Here is a 23,761-nt window from a genome sequence, read left to right as displayed (position 1 = left end):
GCTCTTGTTCCAGGGTAAAAACCTTGATTGCCTCAGCTAACTATCTCTCTTTTACACAACCTGCATTTAAATACTACTTCAAGAAACAGTTGCATGGGATCTACGTGTAAACAAATGAGCATGTGAAGCTGTTTTAATGTCACTGTTTCCAACCTTATGATAAAACTGGAAAGAAAATATTGTATAAATCAATGGGTTCAAAGACTCTTCCACGCAAAGCAATGGCTTCATTAATGACCTTCCCTTCATTAAGAGGTCAGAACATGTTACAAATGCACAGAACATGTGATTAGGCCACTTACGGAGTATTGCAATCAATTCTGGTCGCACTGATATAAGAAAGATGTTTTTAAACTTGAAGGGATGCAGCAAAGATTTACAAGGATCTTGCTAGGGTTGGAGGCTTTGAGCTACAGGGAGAGGTCCAATAGACTGGGGCTACTTTCCCTGGAGCACTTAAGGCTGAGGGATGATCTCATAGGGGTTTATAAAATCCTGAGGGGCATGGCTAGGGTAAATGGCCATGGTTTTTTTTTCCCAGGGTGAGGGAGTCCAAAACCAGAGGGAATGGGTTTAATGTGAGAGAGGAATGATATAAAAGGGACCTATGTGGCAAATTTTTCATGCAGGAGATGGTGCATGCATGGAAAGAGCTGGAGGAGGAGGTGGTGGAGGCTGGTACACTTACAACTTTTAAAAAGCATCTGGATGGGTACATGAATAGGAAGGGTTTAGAGAGATATGGGTCAAATGCTGGCAAATGGGGCTAAATTAATTTAGGATATCTGGTCGTCATGGATGAGTTGGACTGAGATGTCTGCTTCTATGCTGTACAGTTCTATGATTCTGTGACTCTAACTGGGGGGAAAAATGGTGAACTGAGAATAGCATGGTTTTTGCAGCTGCTTCTGAGTTGTGGGTTTCTTGTTGATTTCTTATGGTTATTATATATCAGAAGCCTAAGCTTTGTTATTTTGCATCATTTCCAAAAACGTTTTTATCTTGAATATTTTTGGAACGTTTTTAGTCCAAAAAAATCAGGAAGGGGAGATTGTTTTTCAAATGGAGTTTGTGTGGGAGAAACAGCCCACTTGATTGGCATCAAATTCTCAAGCATCCACTTCCTCCACCACCAATGCTCAATAGGAGCAGTGTGTACTATCTACATGGTGCACTGCAGAAATTTGCCAATGATCTTTTAGCGAGCACAAGGGCAGCAGATACATGGGAACACCACAACATGCAAGTTCCCCTCCAAGCCATCCTGACTTGGAAATATATCGCCATTCCTTCACTGTCACTGGGTCAAAATCCTGAACTTCCCTCCCTAAGGGCATTCTAGGTTTAACTGCAGCACATGAACTGCAGCAGTTCCAGAAGGCAGCTCATTACTACCTTCTCCAGGACATCTATGGGTGGCTGCTAAATCCTGGCCAGATAATGTCACCTACATGACCCAAGTGATTAAAATAAATATATTCTATTCCTCAACAGTCATGCTCAAATGACTGCCTCCCTTAGTACATGCTGAGATATAAATTTTCTTTTGTTCATCAGTATCTTTCCTTCCTAGCACAAGAGCCGTCTTTTTCAATTTACTGCTTTTCTCCATGTGGCAACTTTACCAAATGACAGTAGAGATATTAATTCCACAAATTGCAGAGTTAGAACATTGGAGAGCTCTCGATTTCACTCATTTCAGACTCTGATTTCACCTAACCCTAAAATTCAACAAGGGTAGCATTATGACTTGCCATATGAGCTGGACATGTGCTAACTAATGCATTTATAGCATAAGACATAGAATTAAGTTGAAAAATTGGGCCAAACTTTTATCAACAAAAAGTCTTGAGTACCTAATGGAAAATTTGGGATGTCTTGAGCAGACTGTTTAAAAAGCAGACAATCTAGTCCAAAACCAGAATGCTGGGGGCACTATATAGGTATACAGAAAACAAAAAAAAGTGAGTGATTAGGACAAAGGTCAAATCCTAATCCTGTTAATCTTGATATGGGCAGTTCCTACATGTGAATTGCAAAAATATGTTCCAAATGTTAGTGATGGTGCCTGAATAGTATATTGGAAACTAGCCTTTGCTGTCAAAGATGTATATTCTGTGAAATGATCTCTTCATTTCATAGTTATATCTTTCTCCTTTAAAAACAATGTTTTATTTTCACCACTTTCAGCTTCTTCTATCAGTGGATCTAAATGGCAAGAGTATCTGGATTGTATTTCTATCTCATACAGTTCTTCCAGCACAAGTTGATCAAAAGGCAAGCCTGCCTTTTCAACCATTTTCACACAGTTCAAAATTAAGTTAGGAAAATGTATCATAACTTGAAAATGGGCACCAATATTATGGAGGAAATTGCACACCTTTAAATGTGACATCGAGTCATTGAGATGGAAACAGACCAATTCAGTTTAACTCATCCATGCTGACCAGATATCCTAAATTAATCTAGTCTCATGTGTGCTAACTTGTACTTAAAATTCTGACATTGAAGGCTATACTTAATCTCATATAAACAGTTATGCTTTTTGATGTAGGAGGGATGCAGACCTTCGCTCGTATGAAGCTGATGCCATATTTTCTTGATTTCTATAACAACTTGAGATGAACTGAATTAACGCTCTCTGATAACTCAGGAAGCCTGATTAAAAAAGAACATAATTTATTGTTGAACACCAAAACAGAACGACTACTCATGGTGTAGAGTCTAGTCCCAAACCAGGACAAACAGTTCTGCAGACCCATCCCTGGGCCTGTTTTAGATATTTATCTAGAGAAGCTGCTCAGAGATATTCATGCATACTTCGGAAGCAGTTTGGGGTTTGAAACCAGGCCTCTTTGTCTAGGTGGTATATCACAAGAACCCTCCGGTTCTGCTTCTGAAAAGGATCAGGTGACGAGTTCTAGCTGGGCAGGCCATTGCCTGTTGCCAGGGAAACTCATATCAACAAATTCCACAGGGAAATTAAGTAATGATTCCCCTTGGGTCTGGTAGGGGTTATCACACCCTCACACTGAGAATATTGAAGATATATACAAGCAAATTAACACCAGGAATAGGCCATTCAGTCCCTCCTCAAATAGCTATTCTTATTGCAGTCCCAATTACACATTCCAGCCTTTCCCCAATAACCACTGATTTCTTTGTAATCAAGTGTCTAACTTAAAGTATTGAATCACCTTACATTACCTCGTCTATGAAAAAAAAAGTTTCAAACACTCATGACCCTGTGAGAGAAAACATTTATCTGTATCTTCATCCTAAATGTGAGTTGTCTTACTTGTTGACCCACCCCTTAATTCTAGACTCTCCCACAAGAGACTTCCTTTCAGCATCCATCCTGTCAACTCCCAACAGGATGTTGTATATTTTAATAAGATCACCTCTCATTCTCCTAATTTCCAATGGATACAGGCCCACACTCTTCAGTCTTTTGTCATTATACAATACCCTTCTCGTCACCATGACTGCAACATTTCCGGTTTCAGCTAAGTGAACCTTCTCTGAACTTTTCTCACGCACTTACATACTTTTTTAAATAAGCAGACCAAGACTCGACTCAGAGCTCCAGATATAGTCTCACCAATGCTCCATACATTGTAGGAAAACACCTTTTCTTTTATATTTCATGCCCCTTTAAGCAACAACATTCCTTTTGCTCATGTAATTACTTGCTGTATCTGCATACTAAGTTTTTTTGTGATTCATGTAGCAGAACACATTCAATTTAAACAATATGCAGTTTTTCTACCTTCCTGCCAATGTGGCCATATTCACATTTATACTTCATCTGCCATACTGTTTTGCCTATTCACTTACCTGTAGTCAATTTACAGACTCCTACGTCCTCATCACAATCAAATTACTTATCCTGTATCGTCAGGAAATTTAACAATCACACATTTAGACCATTGATTCAAATGATTGATACACATTTTAAATAACTAAAGCCTCAACACTGATACCTGTGATACAACATTGTCACATCAAACTGAAATCAATGCATTTATCTCCATCCATGTTGACATGCATCGCCCTACACCACAAGTTCTTATTTTGCACAGTAACCTTTGATGTGGCACTTCATCACATGCCTTTTGGAAATCCAAGTACAGTATGTTCACCAGTTCCCCTTTATCATATTACTATGTATTTGCTCAACATGCTCCAATTAAGTAATCTAATTTCCCCTTCACAAAACTATTTTGGCTCTGCCCAATTTCATTCAGATTTTCTAAATACCTTGTTATTTGATTTGGTTTATTGTTGCCACAAGTACCGAAGCACAGTGAAAAGTTTTGTTTTGCATGCAGTACAAGTAGATCGTAACATTCAAAGCCATACAGATCATAGAGCCATTCAAAAGAGCGAGTGACTTTTAGTCTTGCTGGTTTCCAATACAATTTCAACCAACATATTACTCTAGTTGATGTGCTGAGGTGTGCTGAAAAGAATTTGAATCCATGCCTTAGGAAGCATTCTACTTCTGATCTAAGGCTGGAGGAAAATTAAAAGGTAACCTTCCAATTAAGTTCCACAAAATTCTGATACCAACAATTCTTAGTAAATGTTGTGTTTACAATGAATTTATGAGCCTAGGGGTTCACCACAATACCACACTTTTGAAGTTATTTAAAAACTTGCAAAGATCTTCAGTATCATGATCTAATGTTGTCTGAACTGAAACCTTCAGCCTCAGATGATCAGTTTTTTTAATATAATTTTATGAACCTAAGGCTAAATATTGGTTTTGTTATCATGAGTGGCAGATAAAACATTTTCATCTGTTGAGTTGATGTATTTTAATGTGGTTTGTTTTTCTAGGATTGTTTGCTGGCTCGAGGAACCTAGAGATGTCCCAGTGAAATAAACTGTCCCTAATGTGACATGTTATCAGAATGCCTGCCTAGTCTTTGAAATTTCGACTTGATGACCAATTGTTATGAGATCTGATCATTGGCTGACAAATTATGGCAGTAGATACATTGTTGTAGCTATGGGGAATGATGGTGTAAAGTGATTTGGACTCACCTTTAGCTGGGGATACTTCGACAAGTCTTTCAAAAACAAAATGCCAACTTGCTTCATGTACTGTAAGTAGTGAGGGCCAAAGGACATTGCATATTTGTTATGGTCCTGGACCAGATTGCCAAATTTATGTAACAATGTGGCTAGGAACCAGTAGCCATTTTAGTCAACTTACATTCAAACATCCGGAAGTAGCCTGAGAAAATGGAAAACAGATAAACTGGAGTTAACTATTGCATGGAACAGGTCAAATAACAAATGCAATCAAGAGAGGTCCCATGGATTTCTCTGCAAACTCCACCACCCTAGACACTGTGGGTGACCAAATCTCATTGAAACTTCACACGGGATTCCATTTCTTCACTTTTAATAACCTCGCCTTGAAAAATACCAAATAGACACTCTGTCATGGACTTTTCACATTCTGGCATCTCCCATTCCTTTCTCTTGGATTCTACAAACACAATCTAAAATAGTGTACCTGTCCAATAGTTTATTGCTGAATGTGCTCACATAAAATGGCTCATCTTCTGTAACCATTAATCCTATGATATTTTGCCATAATTTTTTATATACCTCATATAAGTTGATAGCAAGAAGCTTTTTCCCAGAGTGGGGGACTCAATTACTAGGGGTCATGAGTTCAAAATGAGATGATAAAAGTTTATGGCATGGAAAGTTCTTTACACAGAGGGTGGTGGGTGCCTGGAACAAGTTGCCAGTGGAGGTGGTAGACGCAGGCACGATAGTGTCTTTTAAGATGTATCTGGACAGGCACATGGATGGGCAGAGAACAAAGGGATACAGACCCTTAGAAAATAGATGACAGGTTTAGATAGAGGTTCTCGATTGGTGCAGGCTTGGAGGGCCAAAGGGCCTGTTCCTGTGCTGTAATTTTCTTTGTTCTTTGTTCTTGTTCTATAAAAGTTTTAAAAAATTCAGCAGTCAAACTGTTGTGGATATGAATTACTTACCAGTGACAGCGGCAGTTCATTAATGTGAATATTCAGATTTACTATGTACCAATTTGAGTGATAATTTCCCAGCCATCAACAAGATTAATGTGTACCAGCTGTTCTGTCATGATGCATTCAAGATAGAATAACAAGTACAAAAAGTTCACAGCTCAATTTAAACTAGAGATATGGGGATAGAGCAAGGGCAAGGGCCTGGATGGGATGACCTTTGGAGGGTCGTTGTGGACTTGATAGGCCAAAGGCCTGCTTCCGCACTATGTAGGTATTCTATGACCTTGTGCAAAAGTGGCTGAATGGGTTAGCAAGTGTTGGGAAAATGGTCAAGTAATTACCAATAAAGCCATCTTACACTATGCTCCTCCTCTTTGGAGAAGTGAAAAAAAGATGACATTTCAAAATTGAAGATGAGTTTCAGGTAGATCACATGATTCATGAAAAGGCTACTCCATCCATTCCAGAAAAGCACTGTTGCCTACGTTCATGAGAAAGAGTGAGTGAGTGAAGGCTGCTGCAAAAAGTGGATCAAAGAAGTGTTAAATTTGGGACCAGGAGGACTACAGAAATTAAAAAGTTTGCTCATCTGAGATATGTTTAAACTCCATCTGTAGTCTATGATGTGAGATGAACCCACACCAACGCGACAGTTGTTCCTGGTCTTCTGACAAACGTTGTTCAGCCTTTTGGGTGTGCGTATGAATAATACTCTCAAGGACAGTATTTGAAGAATAGCTCAATGTTTTATTGTGAAGAAAAATTCACTCAGTGGAGAAATATATGATCACCCTCACTAGCAACATTATGTCAATGCGTCACAGATGTGTGAACTGAATTTGATCCAAATATTGTCGAAAAATGAATTCTAATACTATGGAATAAATACATTTGACAATATTTAGGATAATCGCTTGTGGAATGTTGATGACAAATTTATCAACACTGCCTTTGATTATATTAGTGATGAAGTTGAGGAAGATCCAAATTATGAAATCAAACAACTAGGCATTTGGGATGAATTGACTAGTGGTTTAGATATGTTCAAGCACTTCTGAAAGATTTCAAAATGTAGGTTACAACAGAACACATTCAAAACAATATGTTATGTAAGAACATTCAGTCTTCACAATTGTCAACACTACATCAATGTAAACATTTGGTCACATATTCTCTTCCAATTGGTAGGTTTTCAGAAGGATGTTCTTAATATCTGCCAGGAATTAACTCATGAATCAGAGGAATTATTGTTGCACGAATGAGCCTGAAGATCTGAGGGAGGAAGAAAAAAAAAGAATGTTTTTAAGGGAAAGATAGATTTTTGAACAGTAAAGGGATTAAGGGTTATGGTGAGCGGATGGGTAAATGAAGTTGAGTCCACTATGAGATCAGCCATGATTTATTGAATGGTTGAGTCGGCTCAAGGCTCCTATTTCTTATGTTCTTATGTAAAAGCATGTCCCTATGGATAGAGAAGAGACCATCTCCTTCAGCTGAGCAACTCAAGGACACAAGAAATAGGAGCAGGATGAGGCCGGTTCTGTCTTTCAATAAGATCTTGCCTTTCAATTGCCTGCTGGACAATTGGGGATAGATAATAAATGCTGCCTAGCCAGCAACATCCTCATCTTGTTAATTAATAAAGTAAAGAAAGATCATGGCTGAATTGAATTTGCCTTCAATCCAACGCCCTATCTGCTCCCACAGGTTCTTTCTCTCCAATAACTATACCTCTTAATCTCAAACCTTGGATATGTTCAAGAACTCCAACACCATGGATTTGTGGGGTTAACAATTCCAAAGATTCACAACTGCCTGTGAGACAAAATTCTCCTCATCTCCATCTTCAATGAGCAATACCTTAATCTTTGATGAGGCACCTTATCAGATGCATTTTGGAAATCCAAACATTACATCTACTGCTTTCCCTTTACCCAAAAAAATGTTATGTCATCCAAGGACTCAAAACAAATTTGTCAAACACAATTTTCATTTCATTAGAATATTTTGACTCTACCAGACTGAATTATGCTTTTCTAAATGCCCTGCCATGACTTCCTTCATATTAGATTAGATTCCCTACAGTGTGGAAACAGGCCCTGCAGCCCAACAAGTCCACACTGCCTCTTGGAGCATCCCACTCAGACCCATCCCCCTATAACCTGCACACCCCTGAACACTACAGACAATTTAGCATGGCCGATCCACCTAGCCTGCACAACTTTGGACTGTGGGAGGAAACTGAAGCACCCAGGAGAAACCCGTGCAGACACAGGGAGAATGTACAAATGCCACACAGTCAGTTACCCAAGGCTGGAATCAAACCCGGGCCCCTGGTACTGTGAGGCTGCAGTGCTAACCACTGAGCCACCGTGCCATATTGGACTCCAAGATGCACAGAGTGACAAATAAATTTTTCCAAAGTTTACTGCATTCTGCCTCTTCTTTTCTTCAATAGGGGTCATTGGGACTTTTCCAGAATCAAGCAAATTTTGAAGGGTTCCAAGCATTGCATCCACTTTGATCCTGGGATCCAGGCCATCAGGTTTAGGACAAATATAAGAGATACTGTTCTAAAAAGAACAAAGCTTAGGGAGGGTAGATGGTACATGAAAATATTGAGGACAATTTCCAGTCATGTGACTGAGACATGGGTAATTATAAGGATGACCTGTAATTCATTGCAGGAAATACTCTATGGCCTGCCGAATATACAAGATACATGGACAGATTTTAACATATTTCCTCATACAATCTGAGAGATTCTAACTTTCGCAGAAGTCTAAAACTTTCTTAACCATTAGATTCTGGTGACTATGTGTACGACAGTAACACTTGGGCTAGATATTGATAGAGTGGGCTATCTCACAAAATGCTAGATTAATTAGATTTGTTCCTGTATGTTTAAAACATTTTGCCCTCCAAGTTATTGGAATTGGAAAATGGAAGAAACATTGCATTCAACGCCTTAAACACTCGTTTCTTCCACTACAAACATTCATGGCTGCATTGTACATCATTTTCAAGATATACTGATAAAATGCATCTAGGGCCCTTCAAAAGCACACTCCAACTAGCAGCCCCCGCCATTTAGGAGAACAACGGCATCCAGTGCATGAGAATGCTACTTCTTGCAAGTTCATTTCCAATTCATTTATTATTCTGGCTTGTAAATATATTGCAGATTTTCCATCATTGATGGATAACAATGTTGGAACTCCTTACTAATACAGTACTGGTGTGATATCATATCATACAAACTGCTGTGGTTCAAGAAGGTGGTTCACTCCAATTTTCTGAAAGGCAATTAGTGTTGGGCAACAGCCACATTCCCTGAATCAATAAGAAAAAGGGCACCTTGGAGCTTTGGGCCATATTGTTGTCCTGGTGGCTCAAGGGACCCTGGTTTGCTTTCAGCCTCAGATGTCTGTTTGCGTGGAGTTTGCACATTCTCCCACTGTCTGCGTGGGATGCCTCTGGGTTCTTTGGTTTCCTCCATAGCCCAAAGATGTGTAGGTTAGGTGAATTGGCCATGCTAAGTGTCTGGATGTGGTGCTCTTTGGAGAGTCAGTGTAGACTCGATAGGTTGAATGGTCTGCTTCCACACTGTAGGGATTCTATGAAAATTTCAGTTTTAGTAATAAATGGAGAGAAGTCTGAAAAGGAGGGTGAATGACTCTGGGTGAATTCAATATTTGTCAATTGAAGTCGACCAATAAAAGTACAGAGTGGGAAATAAAGCCTGGAATGAGCACAAGAAACAGCAAAAAAGCAAAACATTATTCAAAGTTTCTAGAGCAATTTGTAATCTGAAAGTACAGTATGAGACACCACACTTATAATTGTTTGTTTTCTGGACAGAAGAAATCATTTGGGAGTCACTGGGAATCATTGTTGCAACCACAAGGCAACTTATGAGATTAAAATACTGCACATAACCAGGAAATGCTTAATAGTCAATTAATTTTTAGATATAAGAAATTCATTAAAGTAATGGGGATATGGCATTTTTTTTCAAAGCTACCAGCAAAGCAGCATAAATCAATTAGCAATTTATGTTGAATTGCAATTTACCAGCTATCTCAATCTCATTAGGAATTGCTTTAATACCAATGAGCGTCATATACGCAAGATTACTTTCTCAGCAATGAGAAGAGCATCTAATGTAAAATAAAACAGAAAATAATGGAAATGATCTACGGATCAGCCAACATCTGTTGAGAAAGTTAATGTCTCAAAGTAGATCCAAACCCAAAATTCAGTTTTCAGCATTTGCAGTAAGTGAATAATTGGCTTACACTGAGTCTCCACCAATGGTGGTTGGCTGCAGATGGGACTTGGCAATGTCCTGAACTTGTTCAGCAAAGACCAGTCTCACCATTGTGGTTCAAAGCCATACTATTCAGTACTTGTCACAAGAAACCTGTTGGTGGTCCTCCATGTTTCTCATTCTTCACTCACAGAATGTCTGCTCAGCAAGTCTGCTCCACATGAAGCGCTGAGATAGAAAGTGCACTGTACGTGCAGATCACCATGAAGCAGCAAATTCTTTTAATGTAAAAGTGCTTTAACGCTTATTCTTTTATATAGTTGCATTTGTTCTGATATCCCCAGTCCTTGCACCTTAAAGTTCTTTCAGTCCTCAATCCATGTATTCTAGTCCTTGGATGTAGTACGTTGCCATATTCTCAGTCCTTTTTTTTAACAGACTCATGGGATGTAGGCTAGGCCAACATTTATTGCCTGGAGAGTAGTTAAAAATCAATCACATTTCTATGGGTCTGTGAGTCATATGTATGCCAAACTGGGTAAGGCTGGCAAATTTCCTTCCCTGAAAAACATTAATGAACCAGATGAGTTTTCCTGACAAATGACAATGATGTCATGATCACCATGAGACCCTTAATTCCAGATCCTTTACTGAACTGAAATTCCACCATCTGCCATGTCGGCTTTGAACCAGGACCCCCAGAACATTATTTGAGTTTCAGATTAATAGTCTAGCTACAATACCATTTGGCTATAGTCATGGTTAGTTCTGTTAATCACAGTCTTTGCATGTTAATTACACCCTGTTCTGTTATTTCCCAGTCGTTATGCATTGCACTACTTGTGTAAAAAAATGCTGAGGTATAATTGGAACTTGTGGGTGGTTTGGACATCCTTACTCTGTGCCAGTCAATATAATGGATAAGCGGACTCTGCTGGCGTATTTTTCAGAGAAGAATGGGGATTCCCCCTACTATCATGAAAACTAAAATGTTATTTTTTTAAAGGAACTAGTTTTTAAATTGTTTACCGCTTGCATCATACAGTGACAACACATTCAGGTTGAGGGGACATCTAAGTAAGGGTGGGGATCACTGACGATGGAAAAGCTCAAAGCTGAAATGTTTTGCACAGATAAAGTTGTTTCTAGGTTACAGCAGGAGTACAGACTCTTAATCTGACCCAGTCAGTATGTGGGAAGCACTGAGGACATGATGAGAGTTTGAGATTGTGCATATCACAATAACTCAGATATTTGGCAGAGAATTTCCATGAGTTAGTATTCTGTTCTCCCAGGTTGCTTGCTAAGGGTGACATGCTCAATACCCAAAAGGTGCTGGGCTCTAAACAGCTGCAGAATCCACAATTAACAGATCTCCTTGCCACTGCAGTATAATCTTGGAGAACCGAAGGTAGTCCCGGATACCTGGACAGTCAGATTCCTTCCAAAAGGTAAGCCTTATTTTGACTGAACTGAAAATATCATGTTTCATTTTTAAGGTTTAAATATTTTTACGGAATAGCAGAAGGCATAAATCCAAATTATTTTCATTCATTTACTTTTGTTGAGAATGCATGGTACTGCTGAAAACATTACAAATTCCGAGGATAAGAACAGGTTGCAAACTAACCCCACTACTTTTACTGGGAGAAGGTATTTACTGCTTTTGCTTTCGGCTTGAAATTTGAAATGTTAGGCATTTTCCCTTCCAGTTTTGAAGTTTGAGAGTAAAAATCCACCGCTCCCCCAGGAATACAGTTTTGGACACAGTCTGAAAAGCTTCTATAACAACAGGTAAATGAATGCAGAGTCTTCCCACCATTAGCTTGGATAAATCATGAAACCAAATAACATGTCCCTCGTACCCAATAACTCCACAGGGGATACCTCTGTGTGTTGGATAATTCGATGTCCAAATAGTTCTGCGAAGTTTGGCTCAGTACACTTGGATAATTATTCTTGTCGAATAGCTTTTCGTACTCCTGTTCAATTTTCGTTATAAATCAACTGCTGCCTGGTCTTGAGTTAGGGCTTTGAGCTGTTCAGGCTGCTCTGGTCCAAGTCTGTTACTTGCTCAAGTTGGTTACTTGCTTCTGTAAGCTAGAGTCTCAGCTCTATTAATTGTTTTTTTTTTGTAGAGTCACTAATTATTTAGACTTGCATGAAGAAGCACAGGTGGAAAAATCATGAAAGATTTAATCCTTTAATGTTCTCAATAGAAACCCAATGACTGGCTAATTATTCATTAAAACAATGTATTAAATAATTTAGTAAGTAATAATTGGCATTGAGCATGTTGGATTCTGGCTAAGAGCCCTCGAAATTAGTAAAGGTGTTTGCCAATGAAGATGGTTGTAGTTACTTGCTGTTCACTCTATTGGACTGTGCCTGACTGGGCATGATCCTTTTCCTGGGAAACTTCCCCGGAGCTTAGATTCCAGTCATTCAGCAGTACAATCATGATGTTGTTAGGGCACATGTTGTGGATGTCTTTGGTTGTCAGACCAGAAGGTTTTATTTTCAGTGGATATCCCAATGAGAAAACTTTATGAATAATACGTGCTTCTTGTGTGCTATTTTATATCAACACTAAAACAGTTGAAATGAATGTTCAAAACAAAGAACAGAATAGTAACAGTAATTTGGTGTAAGTGTGCTAGCTGTTTGTGCCAAAATTTTGAATTTGTACAGTTAAGTAACGTGATACAGCCTCAATAAAAATACATATGTGTGATACCCAGCTGGGTCTTTCTGTCAATAGCTGATCCTTCCTCTTCCGAAATCATTTATTAAAAATAAATTAGACTGTAATAAATACACAACTCAATAAATAGCAAAGATTTGCATTTCTTTAGTGCCTTGGGTAATCTCATAGTGATTTATGCTCAATTTAATATTTAAATTAAGTCTGACCACTGGTATAATTTTTGCCAATTTGCAGGCTACAAGATTCCATAAATAATAATGGAATAATGATCAGATAATTCGTTTAAGATATTGTTTGGAACACTGTGGTCAGTACAGCAGGCTGACTGGCTTTCCAGCTGAAAATTACTAAACTGTTACAGGCTTGAAAGAAATTTCGCTCGCTCCGTCCCTCCCTCACTCCCTCGCTCGCTCAATTGACAGAAAATTACTAAACTATTACAGACTTGAAAGACAATGAGTTTTAGTCAACTATTGAGAAATTGTTTTGTAAAAATAAAAAATGGGATCAAACAAAAATACAAACATTGACTTTACACGTTACTTAGAGCCTAGAATTTAATAATAAAAAATATAAAATTGAACTTAAAAGTATATTCAATATGATAAATATAGCACTAACATTAAGAAACTCACAATATCTGCATTTTGTTCGACATAAATGAACATGAGAGCTGTTGGAGATAATGGGAACTGCAGATGCTGGAGAATTCCAAGATAGTAAAATGTGAGGCTGGATGAACACAGCAGGCCAAGCAGCATCTCAGGAGCACAAAAGCTGACGTTTCGGGCCTGGACCCTTCATCAGAGAGCTGATGAAGGGTCCAGGCCCGAAACGTCAGCTTTTGTGCTCCTGAGATGCTGCTTGGCCTGCTGTGTTCCTCCAGCCTCACATTTTATTATCATGAGAGCTGTTGGGCTTTTAAATAAAAAAAACTCATCTAATTTACCAGTAGCCTTCAGGGAGGGACCTGTAACATCTGGTCAGTCTGGTCTGTACGTAGCTTCATTCTCATACCAAGAGTTGATGCTTAATAAGCTCACAGCAACTCAAGATTGCCAATGAGTCTTGCCTAGTCAGTATCACTTACACCCATAGGAAAAATGAATTAATCTACTATTATTCTTAGATATTTCAGTCATTTACGTCCAGGGGAAACACAATGTGCTAAATTGTCCTGAATCTCTGATTCTAAATATTGTTCTTCAAAGGAGGAACCTGTACACTTAGTGAGTTTTGTCAAAAAGATTGATTCATCATATGCTATATACTTTTAAATTGCTGGCCAGTGAAATTGTGGAATTGTGTGTGTGTTTTGTAGATCTCCCTCTGGCGTGATATCATGAACCAGTAGGGCTGCCTACAAATCATGTCATAGATGAATCTCTATGTCAAGTATCTGCTCTAAGACTGTTTCTCTAATGCATGCAAAATAAAAAGCATGTAGTGAGAAACAATACTACAGTATGGACATCCCCTCTGTATCCTCTGCCTGAGCTTATCGTAATACTGTTTCCATAGTGCCATGGTGTTTGGCAGTTGAATTCAACACCAAGTTACTATATTTTTTAGCTTTGTTTACCATCCATACTGATCCCTCAAGCCCATTTCTTCCGTAATCTGTAAATTATTTTATCATGAACACCATTCAAATTATTGAGCCTATTACAAAGATTTTTACAAAGATTCTCGTTCCTAACAAGATTAATGATATATAATTCTATATCAATCTACCACTTCATCTTAAATTATTCAACTCTGATCAGTAGCCAACCTTAACTTGAAGTTTCTATTTCCTCAGTCATTCAAAAATTATTATATTCCTAATGCCATTCAACAATCTCCATCTACTCTTTTGCCTTATAATGTTTCTATCACATGCCAATTTTAAAACTGATTCTGCAGGAAATCTGCTATTTTGAGGAAGGCAGTAAAGAAATGAATCTTTGCTGTGGCTGCATGATATTCAATTCAGATGTTCTAACATTTTCAATCTTCTTTCCTCATGTATTTTCCTAGGGTTTAAGATGTTTGTCACTTCATTTCTCTTTCTTTAGTCTGAGAGTGCAATTAGTATTGAAAACCAGTCTTTTTACCCGAGATTTTCAGGTTCTGCTGTCATACTTGTTGTTGTTTTCTGAACGCTGTTCAGTGTAGCAATCTCCTTTTGAAGATGAACCACCTAAAAATCACAATACGCCATGGTCCCATCTGTGCTACCAGCGCTGTGTACTGGATTCAGTTCTCCATATCTTTACAAAGAGGATAACTGTGTTTCAGGCAGTAATGTTGACTAGGTAGCAAGGAAGAGTAATATGCATGTATTGTCCAATCAACACTGGAACATAAAATTAAGTACAGTCACCTAATGAATTAATGGGTGTCTACTAATGTTGGTGGAAAGGGAAGATTTTTATGTCATTATTTATTGATTCGTGAAATTATCCAGTAAATATGAAATTCTTACCAATAAAGTGAATTTAGTATCAAAATGTTTGTTGGCGATATTTGATTCAAAACATTGCTGTTTTCGCACCATGTAACTTATTAACATGAAGATTCATAGAGGAATAAGACTCTCAGTTATCTGTAAAATTTAATATATTCTATTGGAGGGACAACAATTGACTGAGAACATACTGTACGCATTTGTAATTCTGAAAGACATAAACAATATATGCACAATCAGCTTGTTGAATTCACCTTGGGATAATAAAATATAAAGTAGAGATTGTGAAGATGTTGTTTCCTCCCCTAGTAATGGATATTAGTAGCTAGTTTTCTATCAACTAATTAATACTGTGCTAATTAATCCAGTAAGTGCTGTAACAATTTGTTGGTGAGAACTATGTCTACATTATCAGATACATCATGTAATGTTAAATGCTGTGTTGCCTGTGTGATCTGTAGGCTGTAACTGGGAGCAGTTGAACAATTTAATTGCTCTTTGAAAGCTTGGAGATTTTGCTGAACTATTTTTTTAAAGTGGCAGGAAAAAGTTAGCTTATTATACTCTTGAAAGTTTTACCTTTCTCCGGAAATGGAAAATAAACTGGAAAAAAGTTTATTCCAGTGAAAATTATAACTTACACATTATTAGCAGTGCTATTACCCAAGCATATTAATATGATGTCCCTTCCTGTAATATTACAGTGATTAAAGTATTCAAGTCCATTTTACACAGTGAGTTATGATCTCGAATGCATTCCCTTAAATGATTGTTTTATACAATAGGATATTATGATTTGGACTCTTTGAAAAAGCATTCAGAATATTACAAAAAACCCAGAAGTAACACATAAAAAGAAACTGGATAAATACTTGAAAGAGATAGAGAGCAGGGCAGTGGGATAACTGAATAGTTATAACAGCAAGACTATGCTCAATAGCCTTCCTCAGTGTTGTATCATTTTAGGATTCTATGATTTTATTACGCCCAATTTAAAATAGCTGCCGAAGTTAGTTCATACAGGTGCCTTACTTGTTTGGTCAGTGAGATTGCCATTGGTTATTTTAAGCATTGCGCGTGGTTCGTTTGATCAGGTCGTCTCAGTGAGCCAGTTTTCTCTTTAATCTCCTGATTTCTGCTCTTTTGAATTAAATTCTTGTTTCCTAATTAGTTCCTACTTGTGGACTTTTCACATTGAAACAAAAGACAAGTTTGTTGAATAATAAAAACAATTGAAATCATAAACTATCATGCTATCAACTGCTGTTCTATTAAACTTCGGCAATTGAAGATTTTTAAACGACATGCCTCCTTAAGTGCCTCATACTACACTGCCCTCTAGTGACGTTGCCTTGCTACAAAAATACTGATGTGTTTAAATTCTGATAACCTCGCAATATCACTGGGGTTCACTGGTAGTGTCCCGACCGCTGAGCCATGAGGGTTGTGTTCAAGTCCCTATCTGTTCCCCACGTGTGTAATAACATCTCTGATCAGGTTGGCTAGAAAATATCACATTGTCACTGTAAAAGTGTTAACATTGGAAAGGTCAGGGTGCCATTTCAAATCAGCAACATTGGCACCACTTACAAACTCATTTAAATGCCTGAAAGAGAAAACAATTTGCACTTCAGAAACTATTATCGACAATTTTTAATTGGAGGTGTGGGTGGGTGCCTGTGAGCTTTGCAACTGTTATTAATCCTTAAATTAAATTCACAATTAAAAAACCTGCGGTGGTTATTATTGGGAATTTCCTACATGCCAAATAGGCTACATTTTTGTGGCATCTTTTCATTTTTCTCTCTTCCTGTCATGAAGGTGTGTATGATAATACAGATCAATTACATTGGCAGTAAAACTAAGGCTGTACACAAGTAACGCTATGTAATCTTTGACGCTATCTGCTGGCAGATTTTTTGATTTGCATTCTTCCTGGTGTATATGGCTCAGACGCACATTGCAAGGTGCATCTATCCACAGAGCCGCTGGAGGTCACAGCCATAAATCAGAATGAGTCACTTGTTATAAGTAGCAGTGAGAAAGTTTGTGATAACCGAGTGCATGAATCATTCAATGACATTGATTCCATTCACGTTGTATCTTTTTTTGCGGGTGTTTGGTGTTGAACAATTCATCGCAAGTGTCATTACATGGAATGCTGTATTGTTCGTGTTGTGATTGAACTGCAATTCTCTGTCAGAAGATTTCTAAAAGGGCAACACATTGACTTTATTTGAGAAATTATGATCTCTATTTGTCAAATTTGGGTTCTGAGTGTGAAGGGACACAGTGTGTAGTTTGGATAAAGAACATACACAGGATAGTCACCATTCAGGCATTCTGTATTAGGACAAATGGACCTGGAATACTCAGCATGAGATCAATTGACATAGGGAGCTATCTGGGCAACGTTCCACATTGTTGGATAGTTGCCAGCATTGAAGCTGCACTAGAGCAGCTTCATACAGATGTGGCTAGTTCTGGAGAACAGAATGCTGTCAGTAATTGTACTGAAGACGGGTGCAGAAGTAGCCACACTTCTAGCCAGGGTGTCGTTGCACAATTCCAACACTGACATTTATCCAAAAATGTGAAAAATTGCCTGGATGTAACTTTTGCAAAAAAGCGTATGACAAAGACAACCCAGCCAAAGAGGTTTTGTGCTCCTGAGATGCTGCTTGGCCTGCTGTGTTCATCCAGTTTCACACTTTATTACTCCAGCCAAATATCTCCCTGTCAGACCACTTTAAGTCAACAGTAATGTGATGGGGGAGTCATCTACAGTGCTATCAAATCACACGCATAAAGGAACAACCTATTCATCGACACTCTCTTTATGTTCTGCTGGGCCCAATCAGCTCTTTACCTCATTGCAGCTTTGGTTCAAAAAGGACAAAAGAACTGAATTCCAAAGGTGATGTGAGAGTATGATTGTCTTTGACATCAAGGCAACATTTGACCAAATGAGGCAGCAGAGTGCACCAGCAAAAGAGAAAACTGGAGTCCGTGGGAATTAGGATGAAATTTTTCACAGGTTGGAGTCATGCCTAGTGCATAGGAAAATGTTGACTTTACTGGAGCTCAGTGATTTCACCCTAAGTACATCTCAGCGGGGATTCTTCAGGGTGGTATTCTTGGCCAAAACATCTTCAGTTGCCTTATCAATGACTTTCTCTCCGTAATGAGGTCAGATGTGGAGATGTTTGATGGCTAGAATAATGTTGGATTTGGTAGCAGGCCTTACAGCAAGTCATTCCGATGTCTTTGTCAGCACCTCCCAAACCTATGAAGTACACCACTCAAAAGAATAAGGACAACAGCTGCACAAGAACACCATCTCTTAAAAGTTCCCCATCATGTCATGCACCAATCTGATCCATATCATTGTTGTCTCATTGGCATTAAGTCAAGATTCTGGAACTAGCTATCAAACAGCATTGTAAGATAACTTTCAGACTGCAGAAAAGAATGACCACCACTATCCTGTCAAGGGAAAGAGAATGTCAGTGATCCCTACATCCCTAGAATTTGTATCTACTTGAAATGATTCTGATGGGAACAGTGATTAACAGTAGTTAGGCTGATTTAGGCTGGCCTCTAGTTTAATTGATATAACTTGGGTCACTCTCTCTAGGACATCACCTGTACCTGACTGTTAACTGTACCTGAGGCAGCTCTGATGGGGTGTGTTTATTCATGGTATAACCATTAGTTACCCAAACTAGAATTATCTCAAATTTGGCTTGAAGTAGAATAATCTTTGGAGATGGAATTCATCTCAATGCGAACTTGTAGTTTTCACAACCTATTTGTGGAATTTTTCCCTCAGCAGGGAACCGATGATAAGGGAAAGACTTAAATTTGTTTGTTATATTTTGATGTCAACTGTCAAATCCAAATGGATGTCCACATTGACTGATGGTCTCTTTAAAAAGCAGAACTGATTCAATAGGTTGAAAATGTAATGTTGTGATTTGTTACATTTCTGGCTGTAGGCATAATGTTCAGGAAAGTCAATTGTTGAAGAGTTGGACTTATACTTGCTCCAATGCATCACTACAAATGTCTAGCATAAAAAAATGCTGGAAATACTCAACATGTAGGACATCATCTGTGGAGAAAGAAAAGAGTTAATGTTTCAACTTGATGACCTTTGGTCACAACCTCAGTTATTTACTGGAAATAATAGTCTAAACTCTGGATTTGCCCTCATATCTGTCCCTCCTTTAAGTCTTTCTGATAAATACTTCTCACAATCCAGCTTTAATTCATCTGCCCTGATATCATCTGATGCAGATTTATCAGATTTTGTTCTGTGAAGTACTTTGGGATGATTGTTGACATTAAAGTTGCTTTCTAATACAAGATGTTGGACTCTGAGGTTTTAATTACTGACTTAATTTAGAAATATTTTTGCATTTTTAGGAATGCTGTTCCCAAATTCTGCCTAAGAAAGGAAAAGGATAACGTTAATACGCTGGGACAAGTGTTTCGAAAGTGAACAACATGGCAAACAGAGGATCCTACGATCTCCAGAAGGTTAGATATTAACAAGGTCATAATTTAACATAGTGACTGTCTCATTGACAGTGGGAAAGCCCTGTCCTCGAAATGAGAAAGGCACAGCCTTCGAAGAAATGCACTGGAAGCTTTTTCATGAATTTTGGATCTGTTGAAGAAGCAATGCTCAATATATTGTTCTATACATATCTCTTTTGTAACAGATGAGAGCAGGTCTCTAGTATTGATTGTAGGTGATCTAGTCAACAGTTTTTTTATCCTTGTGGTTGGAGCTGTGTCCTCCCAGATTGGATGGTATTGTGTACTTTTGTCTGAGAGCCAAATGTGAATGCCTCGACAAAGTGTTTTGGTGCAAATTATGGAAGAGAATAATGACAGAAGGCACAGTTGTGGATAAAGCAACAGCAGGTATCAACATAATATGGTGGTAACACCACAAGTGTGACTATTTTGGAGCATAATGTGAAAAGTGTGTTGCCTGCATAATAGTGAACATGTCATGGAGAAGGTGTAAGTATGAGAATGATATGGAACAAGAAGAAGTATGAAGCTGGTATGGCACAAGAGACAACATACCACTGAGGTGAGGTTTAGCCCAGTGGAACAGTCCAACCAGACTAATTTAAAATAGGACCTGTTCTTTTGTGTTCTCGAGTTTCATGTTCCCATGTGTATTTACCTGACATTTAAATCAATGAAATAAAGCTTCCAGTCACTCACTGTAACTAGATCCCATTGATTTGTCTCTGAATCTGTAACATTCTGTTGGCCACATGGTTTGCTATCAGGAGTGAATATAGCAGTAGGTAACGATGTCATTTATAAATGGTACAAATAAAGGGACTCTAGTTCAAAAGTAAACTTTCTGAGGGCTCTTGATCAAACCTATGAACGCATAAGTAACTTTGTTTGGGTACGGTTGGACAATTAAATTCCTGTGATAGCAGTTCAGGAATAGTGCAACTAGCTGAGTTTTACAGACCTGAAGACAACATCTGGGTAGATTAACTCACTTCTGGTGGGTGGATTGATATTTGAAGTATATCAGCAATGGTAGGAATTCCTCCACCTTGCACTGACAGTTTTCATGGCAATCCGCAACATTAGCAGCCACATCAACTTCCCCATACTAACCCACTCAGAGTCATCGAGTCACACAGTACGGAACAGAACCTTTGTCCAACTCATCCATGCCAACCAGGTCTCCCAAAGTAAACTAGCCACATTTGCCTGCGTTTGGCCCATACCTTTCCTAACCATATCAGGCTTAAGGATCAGACATTGTTCACCAACCAACCCACCACCCCGGTCAAAGTTCAGAGCTCTTCACTTTCCCAGGATAAAGTGATCAGACTCCTTGCTCCCTGTTCCCATCGCGCCCAACCCATTAGATTGGTGCTTGAACCGAACTGGTCCTGTACCACCTTCTCCACTTCTCCTTGCCCAAGTGGCATCACTTGGGCTGAATTCTGGCCAAAGAAGCTGTCAATGATGTCAGTCATACTGTGAGAATTAAAACTTTGCCATGTACCGAGACACTTCACCTTCCAAGTTTCCTGCACATTCCTGAGTCCCCAGACTTCAAATTGGTCTGAAGGTCAAATTGCCCTTTAGTGTCTGATATACGATAATACTTTCAGAATCTAATGGTGTGAGCTGGCCTCCAACAGGATGTTTTACCAGATATGTCAATGCTTATGATAGTTCCCACACTTGAATAACTGGGTGTGGATATCATAGTATTGAAGAATTCAACAGACATTTATTTCAACCAACTTCTGTGTACAAACATTGCATTCCTCAGCCACATAGGTATCTAGGCTACTGTTACGCTACGTGGATAGAACAGGGGGCATGCTTCCAGTAGAGTGTCATTATTCAAGTGATCAAAGACAACGTGGAATATGGTCACATGCTATGATACAGTGATTGTATCATGAGCATGTCTATTAAAGACATACTGACATACTGACCATGAGACGTAACACAAGATCCAGCTCAACAACATGTAGGGAACACAAGGGAACATAACTATAGTATCTAGTGTAGTATAGACCTTAACTACAACTTAGCTGACTCGTCAATATAGACTGTCAAATTCTACCAGTACCTAGAATTAGGTTTTATTAGCAGTGACAGTCATGTATGTCAGTTTTGCTTTGACGTGCTCAATATATAGATTATAAATGGAATAGACATTCCAGCAACAGCAACAAACATCAATCATTAGAATACAATGAAGGTGACTACTAGAATGTTTGCTTTCATTAATGCTTTGAGCATTGGAATCTGGAGGATCTTCGGAAATTGTATTTAAGACGTCTTTCGACCAAGGTTGTGTTACTTTGCCAGTTTTCTTATAACCGTGAAAGTTCAACCTCATCTGGTGGAATACAATTGGCTCCCAATATGGAAATTTCAACTGAACGTGGCAGGAGTAGTTTCCAATTGTGGAAAGCTCTTTCCAAAGTTAATCAACACGAACACAGAATAATTAAACTGATATTCTGGCTGTTACTAGAAGGCTAACATCAATTTGTTTTCAAGATTATTGAAGCAAAACGAAAAGGAAAGAAACCTGGGTGTACTGTATCACATGAAATTCCCTGACTCCTTGAACTCATCTGCAATACACAAATTACCATGCTGTCTGCAGCTCACATGTGGATATGAACGTACGATTTTTGGACAAATTTCTTCACATTCCAATCCTCAAATCTTGATATCTCGCCACCTGTTCTTTTTTGTACAGTTAAGACAGTTAAGTGATGTTCCTTGTTTTACTTAAGGCCAGAAAGGATCCTTATTCTCCCAGAGCCATTAGAGGGTACTTCAGTGAAGAAGAGACAGATGACTTGGACAAAACTTTGGAAGTGGCGAGTTTTGAGGATGTTGACTTTGACCCTACAGAGAATAGATGGAATGGTGATGATGATGATAGTAATTCCGATTGTGAGTAGACCATATATATTCTAACATTCTTGAAATAGGTTCAACTGGTGACTGAATTGCAGATAATTGTTAGTTAGCAAATGATACAAAAATAAAATTTTACAGTTAATTACAACTGTAAGGGAAAACCTGCTTTATTATTAAAGTGAAAATTTAGCAAAGAACTCAAAATAACTAGCACGTAGATAGGTGCCAGAGTGGCTAGTTAGCCCTATCAACCTGCTTCACTAATCATTAAGATCTTTGCCGAACCAATGCCTTACCTTTATGTTCCCACATTATCTCTGCATGTCTTAAATCCCTTAGTACCCAAAAATCTATCAATCCCTGTCTTGGATACACTCAATGATGGATATGGTTAAAGAATCTTTGAACAAATTTCTCTTCATTACAATCTTAAATGACTGATGCTTTATTCTGTCTGTGATTCCTAACTCTATATGTCCCAGCCAGGGGAAGCATCCTCCCAGCGTCTAGTTTATTAAACCCTCATGTATTCTACATGTATCAATTAGATCACCTTTCATTCTTCTAAACTGCAGGGAATAGAGGGCTAGACCACTATCACTCATTGTTGGAGAACCCTTGTAGGCAAGGAACCAGTCGAATGAACATTCTAAGGTAAATTATGAAAAAGGGTCCCCACCCGAAACGTCAGCTTACCTGTTCCTCTGATGCTGCCTGGTCTGCTGTGTTCGTCCAGCTCTACACTGTGTTATCTCTGACTCCCGTGAGTGCAGTTCTTACTGTCCCTAAGGTAATTGTAGCCTTCCTTGTTTAAGGAGAACAACACAGTGCAAATGTGGTCTCACCAAATCCCTGTAGAATTGTAGTAACATCTCGTT

The 23,761-nt window shown here is 38.5% G+C and overlaps 1 protein-coding gene across 4 annotated transcripts in view; it reads left to right on the top strand.

Moving 5' to 3' along the window:
• The first annotated feature begins 11,492 nt into the window (after positions 1–11,492).
• The window catches only part of LOC125466202 (anion exchange protein 2-like), an 84,244-nt gene continuing 71,975 nt past the window's right edge, over positions 11,493–23,761 (top strand). For 2 of the 4 annotated variants that reach the window (XM_048560417.2, XM_048560416.2), the window contains exons 1-3: positions 11,493–11,735; positions 19,869–19,982; positions 22,754–22,916. In XM_048560417.2, the coding sequence (XP_048416374.1) occupies positions 19,950–19,982; positions 22,754–22,916 (196 nt within the window). In that variant the 5' untranslated portion in view covers positions 11,493–11,735; positions 19,869–19,949. The remainder of the gene's footprint in view (positions 11,736–19,868; positions 19,983–22,753; positions 22,917–23,761) is intronic. The other 2 variants (XM_048560419.2, XM_048560418.2) reach the window with 1 other exon arrangement.

This window comes from Stegostoma tigrinum, chromosome 31, assembly GCF_030684315.1.
Source record: "Stegostoma tigrinum isolate sSteTig4 chromosome 31, sSteTig4.hap1, whole genome shotgun sequence".
NCBI classification, from domain to species: domain Eukaryota; kingdom Metazoa; phylum Chordata; class Chondrichthyes; order Orectolobiformes; family Stegostomatidae; genus Stegostoma; species Stegostoma tigrinum.
The sequence above is the reverse complement of the archived record's forward strand: the minus strand, read 5'-3'. Positions and strand labels throughout refer to the sequence as shown.